Source organism: Artemia franciscana, chromosome 21, assembly GCF_032884065.1.
Source record: "Artemia franciscana chromosome 21, ASM3288406v1, whole genome shotgun sequence".
Taxonomy (NCBI): Eukaryota; Metazoa; Arthropoda; class Branchiopoda; order Anostraca; family Artemiidae; genus Artemia; species Artemia franciscana.
In genome coordinates, this window is record NC_088883.1 from 25,642,198 (window position 1) to 25,665,841 (window position 23,644).

The 23,644-nt window shown below is 34.0% G+C and overlaps 1 protein-coding gene across 1 annotated transcript in view; it reads left to right on the top strand.

Annotated features, from left to right (window-relative positions):
• LOC136040550 (nucleoporin p58/p45-like) overlaps window positions 1–23,644 on the top strand; it is a 41,149-nt gene that overhangs the window by 13,526 nt on the left and 3,979 nt on the right. Inside the window, exons 4-9 of the mRNA XM_065724759.1 lie at window positions 3,727–3,819; window positions 6,569–6,653; window positions 8,594–8,768; window positions 11,040–11,238; window positions 14,682–14,808; window positions 20,906–21,006. Of these exons, the coding sequence (XP_065580831.1) occupies window positions 3,727–3,819; window positions 6,569–6,653; window positions 8,594–8,768; window positions 11,040–11,238; window positions 14,682–14,808; window positions 20,906–21,006 (780 nt within the window). The remainder of the gene's footprint in view (window positions 1–3,726; window positions 3,820–6,568; window positions 6,654–8,593; window positions 8,769–11,039; window positions 11,239–14,681; window positions 14,809–20,905; window positions 21,007–23,644) is intronic.

Genomic DNA, 23,644 nt, shown 5'->3' on the forward strand with positions numbered 1-23,644 from the left:
ACATCTAGTAAATTTTTATCTGCTTTTCGGAGCGCCCATGATTCAGAGCCATATTTGACCACTGTCATCACTGTAGCTTCCAATAATCTAATCTTGGTTTGCAGACTTATCTTCCTATTCTTCAAACTTTTTTTAACTGTGAAAAAAAAAACTTTGAGCCTTAACTATTCTACTTTTAACATCTTCACTGCTCCCACCGTCTTTACTAATAATACTACCAAGGTAAGTGAAGCTGCCAACCTGATCAATCTTTTCGTTACCTAATGTCACCTGTTCATCTTCACTTATTCCTAGCCTTAGTGACTTAGTCTTCTTAACATTAATTTTCAAGCCTATTCTAGCACCCTGAACTCGCAAAACCTCTAAAAATTCATTCATTTTGCTCACACTTTCATCTAATATGCTTAAATCATCAGCATAATCTAAGTCCAGTAGCGTTTTTCCTCCCCATTTGATTCCCTGGTCTCCAATTGCCTTTCCTGTGCTCCTTAAGACCAAGTCCATCAAAATAATCCATATAAAGGGGGATTGAACACAACCCTGCTTAACTCCTGATTTAATACAGAACCAGTTGCTAACCTCATTTCCTACCTTAACCGCAGCAATATTATTCTCGTACATAGCACAAATCACTTTAATGTATTTTTCTGGTATACCATATAAGGATAAGGCCTTTGCTAACGCTCTTCTATCAACAGAATCGAAAGCTTGCTGATAATGGATGAAACTGAGGACCAAAGGTGTTTGACAGCGAAGAGACTTCTCAATTGTTAACCTAAGAGTAAAAATTTGGTCAGCACATCCTCTACCTTTTCTAAAACCGCTCTGTTCCTCCCTTAAAACTTTGTCTACAGCATCTCTCAGTCTAAAAAGTATAATATTACAAAGTAATTTGCGATCTACAGAGACCAGACTAGTGCTTCGATAATTACAACACTCACTCTTGTCACCTTTCTTATACAGTGGTTTAATTAAGGTTTTCCTGAAATCATTAGGTACTTCCTCTTTTTAAAGAATCATATTCATAATCTTCAGTAGCTTATTTCTAACCTCAGAGCCACCATATTTAAGAAACTCATTTATCACACTATCAGCACCTGGAGCCTTATTATTTTTTTATCCTTTTAGTACTGTCGCTAATTCTTCCTCACAAAACAAATCTTCCTTCACATCCAAGGTATCACAAACTTTTTCATTTTCATCTATATCTTTTCCTGCAACTGTATCTCGGTTTAGCACATTCTCAAAATGTTCCGCCCATCTTTCTTTAACTTTTCCTTATCACTAATTGTGGCCCCATTCCTATCTTTAACTGGGACTAGTCTAGGATTGACTACTCCCTTTCAATTTATTAACATGCCAGTATAATATTTTACTATTATGCTGTCTAGCTGCATCTTCCAGATCTTCAGCAATTTTATCCATCGCCTCCACTTCACATCTCCTTAGTTCATATTTTAATGCTTTCTCCACTTTCTCTACATTCTTTTTGTTTTTATACGATTTATCACTCAGATAATTCTTGTACAAACCCCTTTTACTCTCTATTAAACATAAAGCTTTTGCACTAATATTCCTAGTTGCAGTCTTAGCACTCTTCCCTAAGTTCAGTTTTGGTTTAAAATTAGTCATTTATAAATTATGAATGTGTCATTTTGGTTTATTTATTTAACATATGGCAACAATGACATTTCAAACTTTATATAAGTATTCTATTAACGTGATATTTTTGATTTTCTTCTTGTACTATTATCTAATTAACACCAGATGTTATCTCTGAAACTAGGTTTCTAAAAAATATGTTAACTGTTTTACAATTCTCTAATCTTTTTCATATATATGTAAAGTTTTGTATTTTTTGAATCTTTCCTTTCAAATATAGTCTCTTTTGTAGTCTTTCTAGCTATGCGACAGAAGACAACAAACTGAAACTTCCTGAAACGCGATTGAGTTCCGGGTATGTTTTTTGTCATGAATTTTTAAGACTGAAAATCTGAAATACCGAATTAGTGATAGTCTACTACTGCATCAGACTCACATCTATTACCAACTTGATTAACTAATGTAGCTACCTAAAGTCCTGTAATTTTTATCACTACGTAAAAAATAATGATCATTATTCCCTTTAAAAGTATCAGAATAGAGACATCGATTCTACCTACCGATTTGGTAGAATAGGGTTTAGAATTAGAATCGGGAGGAAATTTGGCATTGTCCCATCATTTGTTTTTCAATGATTAATCCAAGTTTCATTTTAGAAACTTTATGTAAAAGTTGGTTTTGTTTGTTATTTTTTTATTTTATTTTTATATGTTTTTTTTTCAAAACGGATCAACTTTTCTTAGGATTTCGAAAAAAATTTCGAAATTGGAGTTAGATGTTTTAGCAAAGTTTTCTCGTGAGTCACTATATGAATTTAGTAGATTCAAAAATGATGTCAGACTTCTAACATTTTACAAAAAGAAAAATGTCAAATAAAAGTAAAGTGAAGAAACTGAAAACTAGTAAAAATCGTCTTGTATGACAGAGTAATCTCCTCCCTTCCCTCAGTCCCCTGCTTAGCTTATATAGTCATATTTTCTTTTAATCTTCAAATCTCTTAGAGAATGTGAATTATATTGATTTATATTACATTTAGGGGGTGGGGGGCAGCCTTCTTCAAAGAATAATTTTGTATTGTTTTTAAGTTTGGATTTCGACTTCTATTTTGTCCGGTTTTAGTATCAGGAAAAGATCTTCATTACTTTATGCTAAAACAAAGTTAGTATACCAAAGTCTGAAGTTGTTTCTTCTTCCTTCAAATTGTCGAACCCCCATCTTCTTCCCGTGTTTAAACTTAACTGTTAAGTTAACCATATATAAAAAGTCCTCCCTAATTGCATGCTGGAAACAAACCCCTAACTGACAGCAACAAACCTTTTGCACTTTAAGTTGTATCAACAAAAAATATAAAATGGTGGATTATCAAATTCGTGATGAGTTAATGTAAAATCAAAACTTTGTGGCTTATTTTGGAATTTCAAGGAATTTTTGTCTTTTATGGACGAATTAATTTCTTGTAATTTACTACCAAGTCTATTAGTAATACGTTTGAGTTTGTTTATTGAAAGAAATGTCCATAAGGCCGGTTAGTTCCGTTTTAAGGAATTTCCTTTTCTTCGTGTTTGGTTGTTTTATGTCTATTTTATTCCCGGCCACCGGTGTTTAATGCACATCCATTGTTTGATGCACATCCAGCTGGGTTCTCTTTTAGGGATATCCGTATTTATATATATATATATATATATATATATATATATATATATGTTTTTTCATTTTTTTAGATTTCTCGTTTTATTATTATTTGATGCCAATGCCGTACTCAGGGGGGTAGGAGGTTTAAGCCCTCCTAACTTGTAAAAACGTAACAAAGACGCAAACTTACAGGTTTTTGATGTGTTTCAAAACAGAAGGTTCTTAAACCCCCGTAGCCCCACCCGAGCCAAAATCCTGGCTTTGGCTTTGTTTGATGCACATCCAGCTGGGTTCTCTTTTAAGGATATCCGTATTTATATATATATATATTTTTTTTTGGGGGGGGGGGGGTTTGCCAGCTGTATATTTGCTAGGGGTTTTGCTCTTTTTTTCATTTACTTTGTTTCACCTTTATTTGATGCAAAGTCAACAGTGTCTCTTAAGGATTTCTGTTTTAAAGATGTATTTTCTTTTTTCATATTTTTGTTCCAGGTCTATTTGGTGCACAGCCAGCTGTGTCTGCTCCTACGTCGTCTGTTGGTGCTACTGGCTTAGGTGGCACAAGTCTAACGCTTTCTGGCCAAGGTACTTTCCATGAAGCTTGAGTACAAGTTTTATTTAAAGCTTGAGTATACAAGCTTATCAAAATTTAAAATTTGTATGCTATAAGAAATGTTTTTCTTAGTAAAAATCTTATTTGGGGGGGGGGAACGAGCTGAGGCCTTACAAACCGAAAAATGAATATAGTACTTATTAAGTTAAAAACTTTTTTAGAATAAGCTATTATACAGTTAAAAGCTATCTAAAAATGTCACAATTTTGGAACCTGAAGCTGGCTTTGCTTTAAACTGGTTTTGGAAAAATATTTTTAAATATATTTAACGGTTAAAACCTTAAGCCTTTGCGCAAAATGGGGTTTTTTTTCTTTAAAATAAAGTTTTTAGGTTTAAATACCGGGAGATGATGTAATCCCCCAACCCACTGAAGGGCAAATTTTACTACATTAGGATAATAAAAAAAGTCACTTTCATGGTAAAATATTTGCTTGAAGGACTATCCCATCAAACCTATATACTGAAATAGAACTCCTCCCCCTCCCCCTTCTTCCTCCTAGCAGGGTGAAATTATATGAAAAACCAAATGTTAAAATATCTTTTGGGGAAATGGCACTCTTCTAGCAAAATGGACTTTCACTTGACGAGTCTGGGTTTTGTAAATATTTTCAATCTTATTTCAAATATTTTAAATCAAAGCAAAGCAATTGAATATATTTTAGTTTTCAGTATTTAATTACGTCTTTGATGGGATAAAATCTTTTCGGATTCGACTTATCGGTTCTAATGGAATGTAGACTGTTGAACAGAGCTATTTTTCAAGTATTTTTACCGAAGTGTTTCCTCCTTCTGTAAAACAAATTGAGATATGTGCCAGTGTACTTGTCATGTTGCACCTCCTTCTGTAGGAGGTGTTCCTCCTTCTGTAAATCAAATTGAGGTATGTGCCAGTGTACTTGTCATGTGGCACATTTATGCTATAATATGTTTGCCAAAAGTAATCATAGCTATGGTATGTTGGACATGCTGACTAATATAAACCATATAAATATAATATAAATATAAATGCATGATATACACGTGGCCAACGATTTATGCTTCATTGTAAGGAGCAAATGGGGTGAAGGATTGACAGCCACTCCCAAACACTGAGCAGTTTCTCTTCTTTATGGGCTTTACGTTGTTCTTTACTTGTATGTGAAAAAAGAACTTTTTTATGTAATATAAAAACAAAAGACATAACAAAAACCTAAAATTTGATCGCATTCTTACGACGACGTTTTCAGGCAATGTTTTTTTTTTCGGAGGAAGGGGTAATTCATTAGTTAGTCCTAGCTGCACTTCTGTAAACTAATGACTTCAGAATGATTTTATTTTTGGTTTGGTTTTTAATTTACTATTTTTTTTATTGTAAATTAGATTTTAATTTATTCTGCTTGGTTGTATTTCAGTAAGCATAGATGTGAAAATCAGAATTTTTTTTAGCCTTTTTTAATTTACTCTTGCTTTAGCCCCGAAATTATGGGCTCTGCTTGTTTGTTCAGTCTAAACAAATTATTTACGATTTGTTCTTTTTGTGAAATTATGAATGGGGAACTAACATTTTTTAGAAATTTCAATAATTAATATTAAATTAAATTAATGTTAACGCAAGATGGCTTTAAGGAAAGATCTTCGTCTATTTTTTTTAAAGAAATGAATAAAATGTCACAATGGAATGCCTGTTAATGGTAAGTTTTTTTTTTAAAATACTGTGTTTTGTTCAACGGAAGTAAAGATTTTCCACCTGAAACTTTTAATAAGTGTAATAGAAGCTGGAATAGGATGAATAGAAGTGTAATAGAAGCTGGAATTAATAAATGGAATAGAAGTGGAATAGGTCAGCAAAAGCAAAACACGCAAAGAGATTATTTTACTCTTCATCACGCAATCTCTTCTGTATTAAGGGCAAAATGAAATCATGAAGCAGATCTTATTTGCAGATCTTGTTTCTTTTCTTTTATTGTTCACGTGTAGAAACTTTTTAGTGGCACTAAAGACCTTACTTTAAAGAGTACGTCACCATTTTTGCCGTTGACGCGCAAAAAATACATTATTCTTTAAAAGGGAGCTTTTTCCATATTTCTTCTAATAAGTATTTAAGAGGAAAGTAATTTCTTTTTGTGTGGAAGGGGGAGGGGGTAAAGCTATCAAAACAGGGAAAAATGAATTTTCTTATCTGATTTCCAAGGAAAATCAGGCCGTCTCGGGTGTCGAAGTCGCCTATTAGTGTATGGCTCTTCAAAACCATAGTTTGGTCTACAGAGGAGTCACTGTCTCAATAAGATTGACAATCTCTTTAACTTTGACATTTTTTTTAAGGGTCCCATGTTTGACTTAGCAAAACCAATAATAAAAATGTGTAAAAAAATTTGTTTAGCCAGTGTTTGACCTTATAAAATTGTATAATATAGTAAAAAAAAACTTTTTTTAACTTCATAAAATTACAGATTTTTGAAAATTACCGTTGTATAAGGAAGTACCTCTGCTTAGTTCGGAGCACTTTCCTTTCCATTTTCTTTGAACTCTGGTTGTTCAGTCATGCTGCTCCCTCACTCTCCCCCCCCCAGTGTTTACAATATTGTGCAATAAGCAGTCAGTTGGAAAGCCTAGTCAATCAATAACTTATATATTCATAAGCTCTTTAAAATTAATTCTTAGTGCGAATAATTAAAGAACTAAAATTGTTGTCTAAACCATTTTATTTTCAATTATCTTATTTTACATCCTTTTTTTTCAAGGTGGCAATGCGAAACAGGATGCTGCTTCAGCTGCTAAAGAAAATAAAGTAGAAAACGAAATTATGGCAACAGTCGAGAGTTTCCGGTAAGTTTGACTGTAAAAAAAAAGGACAATTTGACGCCCCAATTTTTTAATCTTCTTGGGGTCCTTCCGACTGCTTTTAGGAACTGGAACATGTAGAAAAAAAGGACAATTTGACGCCCCAATTTTTTAAATATTCCAGGGATCCTTCCGACTGCTTTTAGGAACTGGAACTTTTCTATGACTTTTAAGGGGTGTTTCCCCCTATTTTCTAAAATAAGGTAAATTTTCTCAGGCTCCTAACTTTTGATGGGTAAGACTAAACTTGATTAAACTTATATATTTAAAATCAGCATTAAAATGCAATTCTTTTGATGTAGCTATTGCTAACAAAATTCCGTTTTTACAGTTTTGGTTACTATTGAGCCGGGTCGCTCCTTACTACAGTTCGTTACCACGAACTGTTTGATTAGGAACCGATTTCAATCATCCAGCTATCATAGTGATATATCAGTAAAATATAGTATATTTCAGTATATATCAGTAAAATAGTCAATCATCCAGCTATCATAGTGATATATCAGTAAAATATAGTATATTTCAGTATATATCAGTAAAATAGTCAATCATCCAGCTATCATAGTGATATATCAGTAAAATATTTGTGACACTGTCCTTCGCAATAAGAGTGGACAGAGGTACAAAAGACTAAAAACCAAACCAAAGGTACAGCAAATAATTTTGAAAAATTGATTATGCAGCTTAAAAAAATTCTAGCTTATAGTATAGTAGAAACCAAGTGTCAAGAAACTTTTGTTGAATTTTCACAGTAAATATTGAAAGTAATTAAAACAATATATAAAAATAATAGAAATAAATGACAGGTATAAACAGGAGCGTCAAATGGGGTAAGGGGGCCAATCCAAAACTCCCCCCCCCCCTGGTTTGGTAAACCCTTTTATTTGGTATTTTACTTAAAAAGCGTTTTATTTTTAGTCTTTGTTTTTTTGTTGTTTTTTTTTTAAAAACGCCCCCTAGATCGTTCCACTCTCACTACACTCATGAATTGATGCCTTTGGATATAAACCAGAAAAGAATCTCTTAGTGAAAATTGATAAGAAGTTTTTCAGTAGCAGAAAAATTGAAAATGGGAAGATTTGCTTTCTTTAATGATACCATCATATGCACATCCTTGAATGAACCATCCAGACATGATTGTCCAGTACTGGGCGGCTGTCCAACATAGCCAAGGATGAGCAAGGTCTTTATTTGTAAGTGCAAATTCTGAGCAAAATATACATATGGCACCATATAAAAGAATATTCAATTAGAAAAATTACAGTATGTTCTAAACCAGGACTTTTTAAATCAGGACTCATCATAAATGTGGCCCTTGTGTAGATTTGTCGTGACCTCTGGAGGTTATGATGCCATGTGATGTCAAAGTTAAACGTATATGCAAATATGTGTACAAATGCAAAAATATAAACTTAGAAGTATCTGTCGTATCTATAGTATCCATGAAGCATCTATCAATCAGTAACAGATCAGATAATTAGGTTTTACTGGTGCAAAATCTTATGTTGCTCAAAATAATTATTTATTTTGAGGGGGCTGTAAGAAGACTTCGGATTTTACTTTTGAAGAGAGGGGAGGGGCTAAAAACAAATTTTTCTCCAATATACCTAAACGGGTTGCACTACGAGCCCCCATGGCACTTAATATCTATACATGGTTAAGTAAATAAGGGATTAGTGCGAGGTAAATCAAAAGGCATTATCGCTCGCCAGGTCATGAAAATAGAGTTTACGCAATATCTCGGAAACGGCTCAAGTGATCAAGCTGAAAACTTATGGGAGTGTTGGAAAGGCTTACTTTTTTGTCCTTTTTGGAGGGGGGCACTACACATAAAGATGTGGATAGTGATGTTTTTGGGATATAAAATTGGTTTTACGTAAAAAAAAATCAATATGCTCTAATTTGTATGCGTTGTTCTCTTTTAGGTCGTATGTAAAGAGTCAAAAATCAATGAGAGAGGAGATTGCACGGGCAAGTGAGAAACCCATAGAGAAGATATCCGAAGAAATTTCAGAAATGATGAAGCTCCTGAGTGCTATTAATTCGGGTATATCTCGAAACATGAACATCACAAATAAACTCAAATTTGAAGTTGCTAAGGTATGTATTCAGAATCTTTTTTTGTCCATCTGAATATAGAATTAACCATGCTGGTCTTTTATAAGTCTTATGCTATTTTCTCTCTTTATCTCTTGTATTTCTATGTTTATTTTGTCTTTATGGTTTCATTGTTAAGGAATGGGAATTTAAAAAGGCGTAAATACTGAGCATACTCTTAATCTATGATACAAAAAATCTGACTTTTTTTGTGTCGGAGGTTGAATCATGGTTGCAGCAATAGCTAAAACCAAATAAAGAACGAACCACAGCCCATAGTAACCATTAATGCAAAAACTCTTTTTAAAGAACTTAAATATAAAAAAAATATTTCCGTTTTAAACTGATTAAAGAAGGCTAACTATGATTTCAATTAATCTTCGAAGGGGGTATTGGATCGGAACGAAGATTGAACCATTTGAACCTTCATTGTCGAAAATTCAATGCTTGAATGCTGCAGCCTCCCACCGTGAACAACGATGAAAACATTTTTTCTTCTTTTTTTGTTTTGTTTTTTTCTTCTTCTTCTTCTTCACGGCTAACCGTTCCCTGTATATATAAAAAAGAGTTTGCAATCTCGAGAGGAGACCTCTGAAATGATAAAGTGATTAAGTTTTGAATTCCATTCGCCCGAATATCGCTGAATATTTGCCCGAATATCGCCCGAATACCTTTGAAATGATGAAGTGATTAAGTTTTGAATCCCATTCGCCCGAATATCGCTGAATATTTGCCCGAATATCGGCCGAGTACCTCTGAAACGATGAAGTAATTAAGTCTTGAATCCCATTCTCCTGAATATCGCTGAATTTTAGCCCGAATATCGAACAAATACCTCTGAAATGATCAAGTGATTAAGTTTTTAATCCCATTCGCCCGAAGGTTGTTGAATATTTGCCCGAATATCGCCCAAATACCTCTGAAATGATGAAGTGATTACGTTTTGAATCCCATTCGCCCTAATATCGCTCAATATTTGCCCGAATATTGGCCGAATACCTCTAAAATGATGAAGTAATTAAGTCTTGAATCCCATACTCCCGAATATCGCTGTATATTAGCCCAAATATCGAACAAATACATCTGAAATGATGAAGTGATAAGTTTCAATCCCATTCACCCGAATATCGCTGAATGTTCGCCCGAATATATTCCGAGTACCTCTGAAATGATGTACTTATTAGGTTGTGAATCCCATTCGCCCAAATATCGCTCGAAACGTTAACGCCAATCGGCTGTTGGTTGGTAAAGAATAATCTAGGTATAAAAAGTAAATTTGGGACCCTATAACCAGAATGATTCTTTTTGTGTTACTCCAAGTTTTTGTTTTTATGAAACTTTACAAACTCCATTTGGAATTTAACAGTAAAATTAGCGGCTTTAATAGAAAGAAGTTTCACAAGTGATTATGAATATTTATCGAAGTGATAAATTATCCAGCAAATATATATTATTGCGAATTTTTCGCGAATATTTATGCACTATAGCATGTACGCTTTTGTGATGAATAGACAAAAATTGTTCCCCGTCCCACCTAAAATTTCCCCTTCTCCCCCAAAAAAACTGTCCATGAAAGTTTCAACTTTTTCCTTAATCATGAAACGAAACTTAGTTGACTCACATAAATTATAATTTTGGAATGAAAGAAAACAACGGATTAAAAATTGAAGCAAACACAAAATTCTTTTAATCAAGAAAAAATCCAAATGAAACAGAAGTTACAAAAAAGACAAAGTCAAATTTAAAATGAGCAGATATTTTCACAAATAGCAAGTGTTGGGCTTTACCCCTGAAACCCTCAAAGGTTAGTTTGTCATTTACAATTCTATCCTCGCTTAAGCGTTTAAAATGTACTGTTGCACTGTTTATATAGAAGCAGTGCATTAAAGAACAATATCTTCTGTTCCAGAAATGATTACTTCTTTTTTTTGTCTTTTTACATAATGCCTAAAAATAATGCATAATGGCTAAATACTTCTTTGATTTAGTCTACGGATATGAATATTTTTATATATTTTATTTGTTTCTAAATTTTGTTGAGTCATTGATTCCATTGACTCCATTGGGATCGAACCCCTTGCCTCTTTTATTGATGCTGGCGTTTTTATTTTAGATCGCAGACTAACTCCCTATTTAGAAATATGTTTGGAGGCAAGGGAGGCATAAGGTCGAACCTTGTTAGGAATAGGTGAATGACACAGAAATCATAAGAAATTATTGGAGACATCATGAAAGTATCGATTGAAGAGCTGTTCTCACTTTTTTTTTTTTCAGGAGCTGCAAAACGTAGAAATGGCTCAGCGAACGCAAGACACGCCACAGGGATTGCAAATGGAGAACACACAACCAATGGACTTCTTTTTCAATTTAATAGAAGGCTTTGAAAGAAAAATACATGCTTTTCGACAACAAATTGAAGAAGCTTCCAGAAATATGCAGACACTCCATCAAATGGGATCAATGTCAGCTAAAGGTTTGTTTCCCCTTTTCTTGGCTTTGTGGAGCTCATCAAATATAAAACCATATTTCCTATGAATCGTTTCAAAACATGGTTTAGGTTTTTTCTTCTTAAAGGAAAAAAATTTCTTTTCTTTTAAAAGGAAAAGGTAAATTTTCATTCCCTTTTTTCTTTTTGTTCTTTTTTATTATTTTCCTGTTTTCTTTTTTTGTAACTTTCTCTATTTCCAACTCTTTTTCTTTATCTTAATCTGTTTTTTTTAATGATAAGAGAGATAATTAGAGAGACAGATTTCTTTTGAGTAAGACATTCTTCCTGTGCTTCATCTAAGGTTCAAATTACAGAAAGCTCATGCGTAAAGATGGAAAAATGTGCACTTTTTACTTCCTTTTTTAGTTTTCTTAATAAGAAAAACATTTTCTTTTCTAATTAAAAATATTTCTCGGGGGGGAATTATTTTGTTAATTCCAAACAGCTTTAAGATGAGTTACACTCCTTTCGTCCAGAAATCAAAGTCTTCTCTTTATATGAATTAGACAAAGTATTGGAATTTATCCACAAGCCAAATTATAGATTCAACCTTATATACAAGTGAGGCTCTCCCTGAGATTTATAACGCGGGTAGTTTAGGCAACTGTGGCCTAAAAATTTGTGTTTTTCTTCTTTTTTATTATGACCTTTTCATAAAATCCTCTTGTCGCCCCTTTCAATACCTTTAACTGTCATGCCTGAATGTACTATGTTTTATATTTAGTAAATTTTTGGTTTGTATTTGGAGCTGACCTCCAAACTGTTTGGTTACTTAAAAAGGCCGCTAGAACTTTTAATTTCCGTTCAAATGACCCCTTTACCGATGTTGTAGGACCATTGGTTCGATACGTTCTTTTATTCTCTTTTGACTTCAGGTTTCTTTTTCTCTTAAACATTATTATTGTTAAAGTTCGTTTCCTTTTTCAACAATGAGGATGTCTTTTTGTGACACAGACGCAATATTTGTTTGATTGATGTTCTTTTTCATCCTACTAACCATCAATCAATCAACTACTAATCCTTATTAATCCATCCTACTAACCATGGACCCATTATTTTAAGATCCAGTATAATCAATCAACTACTAATTCCTATTAATCCATCCTACTTACCATGGAGCCATTATTGTCAGTAGTTCTTGCCTTTTACCGATAGTCCTGAACAGACTGACCAACTGCTTAATTTACTATTGTTTTATTTTTTTTAATGAAATTTGAAAACAAATCTATTAAGGTCTAAATCAGTAACAAAACAGAGCTTTCTGACCAAAGAAGAGATTGACCGAAACATAAAATGCGCAAAGGCTACTATGTATTAGATGGGGCTGTTATGCTTCCTAACCAACCGCTAAGTTCGCTAAGATATATTTTATCCTTTTCTTAAAATTCATAAAGATTGAAGCAACTTATGATCAATCCCCTTTTTTCTTGTGCCTTTTGAATCTTAGTTATTTCAAATAGGTGGCCAATTTTACTGTAGTAAGCTAGGTGGGAGGGATGGGGTAGTTGACAGTGCCCTCTAATCTTGGAAATTTTTGATTGCTTTCAATTTTAATTGCTCTTTCCTATTATTTAAAATTTCATTTGTTAGATTGTTTTTCCGGACTTCTGCAGCAGTGCAGATTTTGTCCTGCACTCTTTCTTATAGAAAAAAAGCATGTATATTTTTCTTTTTCTTCCGTTTTTTCTCTTTTTAGAAGGAAGTCAAGCAGGGACGTGCAATATTAACATGAATTGAGCATGTACGCTGAGAAGAGGGCCGCTAGGCTCGGGCTAATACTACTTACTATTTACTGTGATAAAAGATACCTGTCAGATAAAACGAAGGCAGTAAAATAAACGGTCCTAAGAATTATCTTTAATGAGGGTTGAGTTCCTTTTTTGTAGAGCCGATCTGGCTACCATTGAGGAAAGGAGAACAACCTTTCCTTCCGTTCTGCCAATAATACTCTCTATGACCCTTGAAAAAAATTCAATTTTCCTTAGTAATTTTTCGCCCCTTAGCTCTTGCCTACCTCCTTTAGCTTCAGTAAAAATATTCAGTGTAACCCCGACCCCAATACAACCCTAATAAAATTCTCCATAGAGAAATATAGAAGAATTTTTTCTTGCACAAAATTGATAAGTTTTTCAAATTTTAAATTGTTATAACGTTCACAAGGCATGTATTTGGGAAATTTTGCCCTGGGTGGGGGAGGGAGTTATACCTTCGAAAAAAGCCCCAAAACTAGACGAATTATATGGGAAATATATATGGATTTAATGGATTTAGTTTTATTTCTTGGATTTAGATTATATTTAAAATTTAAATCATAAAATTCAGCTAGGTGGGAGGGGGTGCGAGTAGTTGACAGTGCCTTCTAACCTTGGAAATTTTGTTTGCTTTCAATTTTAATTACTCTCTCCTATTAATTTAAAATTTCATTTGTAAGATTGTTTTCTGGTTTCTGCTGCAATGCAGATTTTTTCCTGCACTCTTTCTTATAGAAAAAAAAGTTATAACGTCCACAAGGCATGTATTTGGGAAATTTTGCCATGGCTGGGGGAGGGGGGCATTCCTTTTACCTTCGAAAAAAGCATCAAAACTAGGCGAATTATATGGAAAATATAATAAATTACTGGAAGAGACATGAGAATCTTTGGAGTTTTAAATCAGAGGTGTGGACCCAGTTCTTATCTCCTAACAGGGGGGAAAATCTGGGTCTGGAAGTGTGGCTGATTAAAAATATAAGTGGAGAATGTCTCTTCTATTTTTTAGTTTAAATCTTTAATGCTTGTAACTGTTGCTTTGATTCATTGGTTTAGGAGCATTATTGCCTACGTCGTGACCCTACTTCCTGCATGCTTACATGCAGAGAATTAGAGTGAAGTTTAAACTTCCCGATCTAGGGACTGTTGCTTTAAAAGAGGAGTTGTGGATCCGGAGCTCCCTCCCTCCTAGCTACTGAAATTCAGCAAGAGATAAACTGGTCTAAACTTAAAAAGAACTGTTCTAGAACCGTTCTAAATTTAAAATCGTCAGTAAACAATATTTTTTTATTGGGAGTGAAGTTTAAACATTTAACGCTAGTGAAATCTTTAATCCTTGTAACTGTTGCTATGAGAAGGTAGGTGTGGACCCTACTTCCTGTATGCTTACATGCAGAGAATTAGAGTGAAGTTTAAACTTTCTGATCTAGGGACTGTTGCTTTAAGAGAGGAGTTGTGGATCCAGAGCTCCCTCCCTCCTAGCTACTGAAATGCAGCAAGAGATAAACTGTTCTAAACTTAAAAAAACTGTTCTAGAACCGTTTTAAATTTAAAATCGTCAGTGAACAATATTTTTTTTAGTGGGAGTGAAGTTTAAACATTTAATGCTAGTGACTGTTACTTAACCATAAGTTTGTTAACTGTCTCGTATTTTAACGTCTAGAAAATTGTTCCATTTAGACTTGATTGATGCCGTGAAGAAACTTCATGAATCATTTGTAACTATGGCAAGTCGGCTGTATTATGTCCATCGAGAGATTCAAGCCTTACGTGACGGTATGCTTGGTCAGCAAAGGGTCACCCTAAGGTAAATTGTAATTGCATTTTATTTTAGTCAAATTTAATTCTAGTTAAAATTAAATATGAAATGATTGACCACCAAAGGATTAGCTTAAATTAAGTTGTAATTGCATCCTTAAACTCCTTAAAATGTTTTAATGTCATAAGTCGCACTATTTGAGGATTTTTCTTTTCTTATTTTTTACGTTCAATCCTCGAGCATCATTGTCCTGTGTGGTATTCTAGCATCCTGGGATGATATATGGTATCGTGGGTTGGTATAGAAAAATTTTTTTAAAAGCATAGATTGGTTTATATACGGTTCTGTTATGTTTTTACGATTTGACAAAATTGCAAGAGGAAAGGAGAACAACCTTTCCTTCCGTTCTGCCAATAGTACTCTCCATGACCCTCGGAAAAATTCAATTTTTCGCCCCTTAGCTCTTGCCTACCTCCTTCAGCTTCAGTAAAAATCTTCAGTGTAACCCCGACCCCAATACAACCCTAATAAAATATTCCATAGAGGAATATAGAGAAATTTTTTCTTGCACAAAATTGATAAGTTTTTCAATTTTTAAATTGTAAGTCTTTTCTGAAGTCTACTTAGATTGCCAATTTTACTAGTTTTTAAGGAGTGGTGCTGTTTTGCTCTTAATAGTAATGAAATTAGTAATTTATTTAATGTCGAAAATTCTAACCGTTTTAAGTAATTACTACATTAAGAAGAATTGTAGCAAAAGAAGATAATGAATATAATACAGTTTGTAACTATCAGAACTGTTTTGCGTGCTGGAATCAAAGCATATCATATATGACATTTTATGGTGATACGGTGCCTTAAAAATCATTTTGTGAGCCTCAGCATTGGCTGAAGGTCTCTAAGACTATGGGTCTATTGTTAGACCGAGGGGTCTAGCTATTATGAAAGCTGTCGGGACTCTGTGGTTTGACTTTGAAATTTGCTGAAAAGACGATGAATTTTTATATCCCTTTTTTTTCGCGAGTTTTTCAAAATTGGATATCACTATTTGGGACTCTGAAAGCGGCGAAATTATTAAAATGATTTTTTTTTTTAAATGATTATTACCGTCGGTTTGCAAGAACATTTTTAGGAGCTGCCCTTCCCCGAATTTTAAGGAGGAATCTCTGCTTCATTAATGAAAGAAAAATCAGACTTTTTGATGGTGTAAGCTTCATTAAATCCAAGCATCTCTCTCTCTGGCACAAAACTGGGAAAGTTAAAATTGTCTTTTTAATATTCCTCGAAAGTAGGTGTCGGCTTTCAGTTTTCTGTAGTTTATTTTGATTTCTTGTCCAAGTTCTACTAGTTATGGTAAGACGGTCCAATCGTTTCTAAACAGTTGCCCACGCATACTAGAAAAGTAACGGACGAGATAGTGAGATTCTTTAAGGTTTCGTATCACCTTAACCGTAAAACGCATTAATAGTGCATATATTAAATGTCAAATATTAACTCAAAATGCCATATATTTGTCAAATAACGGCATATATAAAATGTCATATAATGTCATCAGTGTCTAATATTAAATCAATACTATCTACTATTCTGCAAGTGTTGTTAATATGTCAGATCTAATGTTTGGGCTATAACAGTAAGTTTATAATAGTCAATCAACTAATAATAAATCTATAGTTACAATAGATTTATAAAATAACAATAGAGTCACCTCACGCTTACTATTCGACTTCTAAAGATAACGAGCTATAGAGGTAAACCAAATGAAAATTTGAGGTACAGGGGTACAAAATTGCTAAATTTACTCCCTGCAGACAGTACAAAGTTAAGAATAACTTTATATAAAATAAAATAGACTTCACATAGCAATCATTCAATCAATTTATTAATACTAAAAGAAAAACTATTACAAAAGTAAAGCGGTTACTAAGCCCAAGAAGCTTTGCTTACAATGGACCACAGAGAACAAGAATAAAACACTTTTATAAATATCTGGACTTGACTTTCAAATGTCAATAATGAATTTAGTTTGCTTGGAAATAGACACCTGAACATTAACAGGATCTGACACAAAAGCATGTTAAACAAAATTAATAAATCAATTTAAAATTAATAAAATTGAAATTAAATCATTCACGTTGCAGCCTGCGTACTGGGATTCCAACTAACAGAGGTTCGTTTAAAAAACTTCGAGATACAGAGGTAAGCTTTTGCTTGTGGTAGTAAAGTGAAAATCAAATGACAACTTATCTACTGAATTTCGACTTTGGTAATTTTCGGATCACTTCGACTTGCATAGGTAAAATATAACCGTAACATTATTTTGATTTACGTATGGTTTTTTCTTCGACTTAGACAGGTTTTTCCTATGGGATTGAAAATGATTTGAAACATCGAGGATTTTATATAGGTAATTTTCGGGTCACTTCGACTTGTATAGATAAAATACGAGGATTTCAATTTATCGAGGCTCGAGTAATCGAGAGTCGAGTCTTGTGAGTGTCTGTATATGCAGCATGTCATATCTCGCTTTTCGTCCACGATAATTCCGATTGATCAGAGGCATTTACTCTTGAAATAACTGAGGTATTTACTGCATATTGCACAGGATCGAGGTTCTGTTTGAAGCGAAGCCTTATAACTAACGTTTGCAAAGGCAAACATGCTCTTTATTTTTATATTTTCAAAGCTCAAAATAAAAACTGCAAATTTTTCCATTACGGGACTTTCTATAAAGTCTATGAAATGATTTCTTACAAGCAGCCTCTTTCAAATTATGCTGTTTAGAATAAAATGCCTTCTCTCTAGAGAAGCCTCTTTAGAAAAATTATATTTAAAGATACTCTCTTTAGAGAAGTATTGTACCAAAGACAGTGAAAATGAAACATGTTTATTTGAATTGGCCAAGTAGAAACTCACGCAATCATATGTATTTTAGGAAATCAGAATAAAAATAGAATTCGAATTTTAATGGATAGACCTGCATTTGCGGCTATATAGTTTCTGGTAGTAGTGGACGCTAATATGAAAAGAAAAGGAACGTGGGTGAAAAATCATCAAAAATTAAGTTAAAAGCATATCTAATTTGTTTTCATGGTTTAACATGGCAACACTGACTAAAATGTGGTTCTGTCCTTGGAACTTCGTAATTTTAAAATAACCAACAGAAAAATCTTTTGAAATCGGGTTTTTAAGAGACCTGAGATGACTAAGAGACCTGTGATGGATCCATAAGGAAAAGTGTTTTTATTTTGTTGTCCTTGGTGATGTCAGCATTGTTAAAGCTGGAAAAAAGGGCCTACTTCTTTAGATAGCTGTATTTCACCACTATTTTTCTTTATGGGTGCAATCATCCTAGAACCTTCTTGCGGCAAAAACACCGATTAAAGAAAATGTGGTTGTGAACCCTGTGAGGTACGAAACAGTTAAGTCGAAAGTGTTTCGTTTTTATTTATTCTTCTTTAAATAGTTTCCATTGATAGGGACGTTTCCAATTAGTCCCTAAAAAGTCACAGCAGTTTTATTGGGGGCTCTAAGTTAAGTTGACAAATATTGGACTCATGGGATCGTCAATCTGTGAGTTCAATGAAAACTTAGTAAAAGTCAGATTTGGAGTGTAGTGTCAGTGCCACTTTTGTGGCACTTTTGTGGAAAACTTAGTAAAAGTCAGATTTGGAGTGTAGTGTCAGTGCCACTTTTGTGGAAAACTTAGTAAAAGTCAGATTTGGAGTGTAGTGTCAGTGCCACTTTTGTGGCACTTTTGTGGAAAACTTAGTAAAAGTCAAATTTGGAGTGTAGTGTCAGTGCCACTTTTGTGGCCACTTTTGTGGAAAACTTAGTAAAAGTCAGATTTGGAGTGTAGTGTCAGTGCCACTTTTGTGGCCACTTTTGTGGAAAACTTAGTAAAAGTCAGATTTGGAGTGTAGTGTCAGTGCCACTTTTGTGGAAAACTTAGTAAAAGTCAGATTTGGAGTGTAGTGTCAGTGCCACTTTTGTGGCCACTTTTGTGGAAAACTTAGTAAAAGTCAGATTTGGAGTGTAGTGTCAGTGCCACTTTTGTGGAAAACTTAGTAAAAGTCAGATTTGGAGTGTAGTGTCAGTGCCACTTTTGTGGCACTTTTGTGGAAAACTTGGTAAAAGTCAGATTTGGAGTGTAGTGTCAGTGCCACTTTTGTGGAAAACTTAGTAAAAGTCAGATTTGGAGTGTAGTGTCAGTGCCACTTTTGTGGCCACTTTTGTGGAAAACTTAGTAAAAGTCAGATTTGGAGTGTAGTGTCAGTGCCACTTTTGTGGAAAACTTAGTAAAAGTCAGATTTGGAGTGTAGTATCAGTGCCACTTTTGTGGCACTTTTGTGGAAAACTTAGTAAAAGTCAGATTTGGAGTGTAGTATCAGTGCCACTTTTGTGGCACTTTTGTGGAAAACTTAGTAAAAGTCAGATTTGGAGTGTAGTGTCAGTGCCACTTTTGTGGCCACTTTTGTGGAAAACTTAGTAAAAGTCAGATTTGGAGTGTAGTGTCAGTGCCACTTTTGTGGAAAACTTAGTAAAAGTCAGATTTGGAGTGTAGTGTCAGTGCCACTTTTGTGGCCACTTTTGTGGAAAACTTAGTAAAAGTCAGATTTGGAGTGTAGTGTCAGTGCCACTTTTGTGGCCACTTTTGTGGAAAACTTAGTAAAAGTCAGATTTGGAGTGTAGTGTCAGTGCCACGTTTGTGGCCACTTTTGTGGAAAACTTAGTAAAAGTCAGATTTGGAGTGTAGTGTCAGTGCCACTTTTGTGGCCACTTTTGTGGAAAACTTAGTAAAAGTCAGATTTGGAGTGTAGTGTCAGTGCCAGTTTTGTGGCCACTTTTGTGGAAAACTTAGTAAAAGTCAGATTTGGAGTGTAGTGTCAGTGCCACTTTTGTGGAAAACTTAGTAAAAGTCAGATTTGGAGTGTAGTGTCAGTGCCACTTTTGTGGCCACTTTTGTGGAAAACTTAGTAAAAGTCAGATTTGGAGTGTAGTGTCAGTGCCACTTTTGTGGAAAACTTAGTAAAAGTCAGATTTGGAGTGTAGTATCAGTGCCACTTTTGTGGCACTTTTGTGGAAAACTTAGTAAAAGTCAGATTTGGAGTGTAGTATCAGTGCCACTTTTGTGGCACTTTTGTGGAAAACTTAGTAAAAGTCAGATTTGGAGTGTAGTGTCAGTGCCACTTTTGTGGCCACTTTTGTGGAAAACTTAGTAAAAGTCAGATTTGGAGTGTAGTGTCAGTGCCACTTTTGTGGCCACTTTTGTGGAAAACTTAGTAAAAGTCAGATTTGGAGTGTAGTGTCAGTGCCACTTTTGTGGCCACTTTTGTGGAAAACTTAGTAAAAGTCAGATTTGGAGTGTAGTGTCAGTGCCACTTTTGTGGAAAACTTAGTAAAAGTCAGATTTGGAGTGTAGTGTCAGTGCCACTTTTGTGGCACTTTTGTGGAAAACTTAGTAAAAGTCAGATTTGGAGTGTAGTGTCAGTGCCACTTTTGTGGCCACTTTTGTGGAAAACTTAGTAAAAGTCAGATTTGGAGTGTAGTGTCAGTGCCACTTTTGTGGCCACTTTTGTGGAAAACTTAGTAAAAGTCAGATTTGGAGTGTAGTGTCAGTGCCACTTTTACAGACTTTCAAGACCTGGTCCTGTTTTCACCCTTAATCGTTGTACAATAAATAATTTACATTTGATATTTAAATAATAAGTAATTAAATATCAAGCAGCTGAAACTTAAGAAAAATCACAGAAAAAGGGGTATGATAGATATAAGCCGTTCAAGATCTTAATTAGGAAAACGCTAATGCCGAGAAAGAAAAAAAATACTTTTTTTACAAATACAAAATAAAAAATAAAACTGGCCAAAATATTAAACACTTTATATAGATTCTTTAGCGGAAGGTATGCGTATTCATGAGAGGGGAGAGCCCTATGGGGAGATTAAAACCTCCCTCTCCCCGCGTCTTTTCCCACAGGGCTTTTGTTGCAAAATAGTGTTTTAGATACCTTAGAAGAATATGTTATTTTGCTTATTATAGTAGCCTATTGCTGCTTAACATGATGTAATCATCATTACTTTTTTTCAATGATTCGTTGTTGTTTATTCTTCTTTGAATTTCTTTTTTTTCTTTTTTTGTTAATAGGGACTTCACAAATCAGCCTCTAAGAAGTGATGGAAGTTTAATTGGAAGCCCTGTGCCGAGTCGACAAAGTATTGGACTCATGGGACCCTCTCCGTTTATAAGTAATAATTATTTTTTACACATTTTAGACGGTTACAGGAACTCTATTTAATTGTTTGTGTGCTCATTCTGTGTGTGTTTTGTCTTTTTTCTTAGTTATCATATTCCTTGTAATTGTGCTAGTTATTCGTTTTCATCCGGATGTTGTTTTTTGTATTCTTTTTTATATATATATATATATTTCTTAGTTCTTCTATTATTTTTAATTGTATTTTCAGTCTTATACGTGATTATACACTCATCATATATACACTCGTGAATATTCACTCTTAACGTGATTTTGTTTCTCTTTTTTTACTCCTACTTTTTGGGTTATGTTTTCTTAGTAATTTAGTTCTGCTAATTGTATCTGTAATCATTTTGTTTTTTTTATTGCATCATTATTATTTTACTGTATTCTTAAAACGGCAGGTAGTTGCTGTTTTCAAATCGAATCTGTGCTTATTAATGTCTTATGTAAATAGTACTTTTATCTTAATTACAAGAACTAGATACTGTAGAAACTAAAATATCCTGCCTTTGTTAGTGTATAAATAAAAAAAAAACAAGTTTTTTTAAATGAAAATAAGGAGCAACATTAAAACTTAAAACGAACAGAAATTACTCCGTATATGAAAGGTGTTTTTCCTCCTGAACGACCCGCTCTTTACGCTAAAGTTTGACTCTTTCTCTCAGCTCTATTTTTTGTAACAGCAAAAAACTTTAGCGTAAAGAGGGGGTGTTGAGGAGGAAAAGCCTCTTTCACATACGGAGTAATTTCTGTTCGTTTTAAGTTTTAATGGTACTCCTTACTTTCATTTAAAAATACTTGTTTTTTTATTTAATTTCTGGACGTTTTCGAATTAATGCATGTTTTGATCTTGGCTCTCCGCACATAAATAATTAAAACGAAATTTGCATATTAATTAATTGCAATTAATCGGAAGATTTTTAGAAAAAAGGAGCAAGGGAGGAGGCCTAGTTGCCTTCCAAGTTTTTGATTACTTAAAAAAGCAACTAGAACTTTTAATTTTTTACAAACTTTTTCATTGGTAAAAAATATACGTAACGAATTTCTTTATTCGTATGTTTTCATTGCGTATATGAGGGGGTTCAACCTTCGTCGCTCTTTACACTAAAGCTTAGATTTTGCCCCAATTCCTTAAGAATGACCTCTGAATCACAAAGGCCGTAGAATAAATAGTTGAAATTACTAAAAATACTTTAGCGTAAAGAGTGTGGTATAGCGAGGAGGTAAACCCCCCATAGGCGTAATAATTTATGTTCGTTTTAAGTTTTAATGCTGCTCCTTACTTTCAGTTAAAAAAAACTTTTCATATTTATTTTTTCGTTGTTTTTTTTTTTAAATAATGCTAGAAAATCCTGCACCCCTTCATTGAAATTCTCTTCGCTCATGAGAAGTTTCTCCATGGAAATATCCTCCCACGCACCCTCCCCCTCAACTCCCCCCCCCCCTAAACCGAAAAATCCCCCTGAAAACGTCTGTACACTTCCTAGTAACCATTAATATATGTAAACACTGGTCAAAGTTTGCAACTTGCAGCCCCTCCCACGGGGACTGCGGGGGAGTAAGTCGTCCCCAAAGACATAGTTATTAGGTTTTTCGACTATGGTGAATAAAATGGCTATCTCAGAATTTTGATCCGCTGACTTTTGGAAAAAAATGAGCGTGGGAGGGGGCCTAAGTGCCCTCCAATTTTTTGGTCACTTAAAAAGGGCACTAGAACTTTTAATTTCCGTTAGAATGAGCCCTCTCGCGACATTCTAGGACTACTCAGTCGATACGATCACCCCTGGAAAAAAACAAACAAACAAAAAAACAAATAAACACGCATCCGTGATCTGTCTTCTGGCAAAAAATGCGAAATTCCACATTTTTGTAGATAGGAGCTTGAAACTTCTGCAGTAGGGGTCTCTGATACGCTGAATCTGATGCTGTGATTTTTGTTAAGATTGTATGATTTTTAGGGGGTGTTTCCCCCTATTTTCTAAAATGAGGCAAATTTTCTCAGGCTCGTAACTTTTGATGGGTATAACTGATCTTAATGAAACTTGTATATTTAAAATCAGCATTAAAATGCGATTCTTTTGATGTAACTATTGGTATCGAAATTCCATTTTTTAGAGTTTCGGTTACTATTGAGCCGGGTCGCTCCTTACTACAGTTCGTTACCACGAACTGTTTGAAAAGACGCATCTCAGTATTTTAGTATATTTCATTTTTTCTTACGAGGTCATGGTTTGGTATCATGTCCTTTTTATCTAAGTAAATGAACAAATGAATTTGAAATAAAGATACAGGATGAAAATAGATACGCACTTATATAGAGGAGGGGAAAATATTTCGCTTTTCCCTTTTCTGGGAACAAAGATTTAAAAAAGTTCATAGGCACATTCTGAAAAATATAACCATTTTCTGAAAAGTTATTTTTTTAAATAAAACCAAAATTTTGGATATCTACTGCTATCCTGCATAATTTTTTCCGTTCTATCGATTGATGTACGTTGGATCTTTCCACGACCCTTTGTTGCTTTGCAACAAAAATTCGGTTTTGGCCTAATCGATACTTCTGAACTGTTCTGAATTATTGAGGTTGTTCTTTGGTGAGTAATAGACCAGGGAGAAACATGTGAGTATGA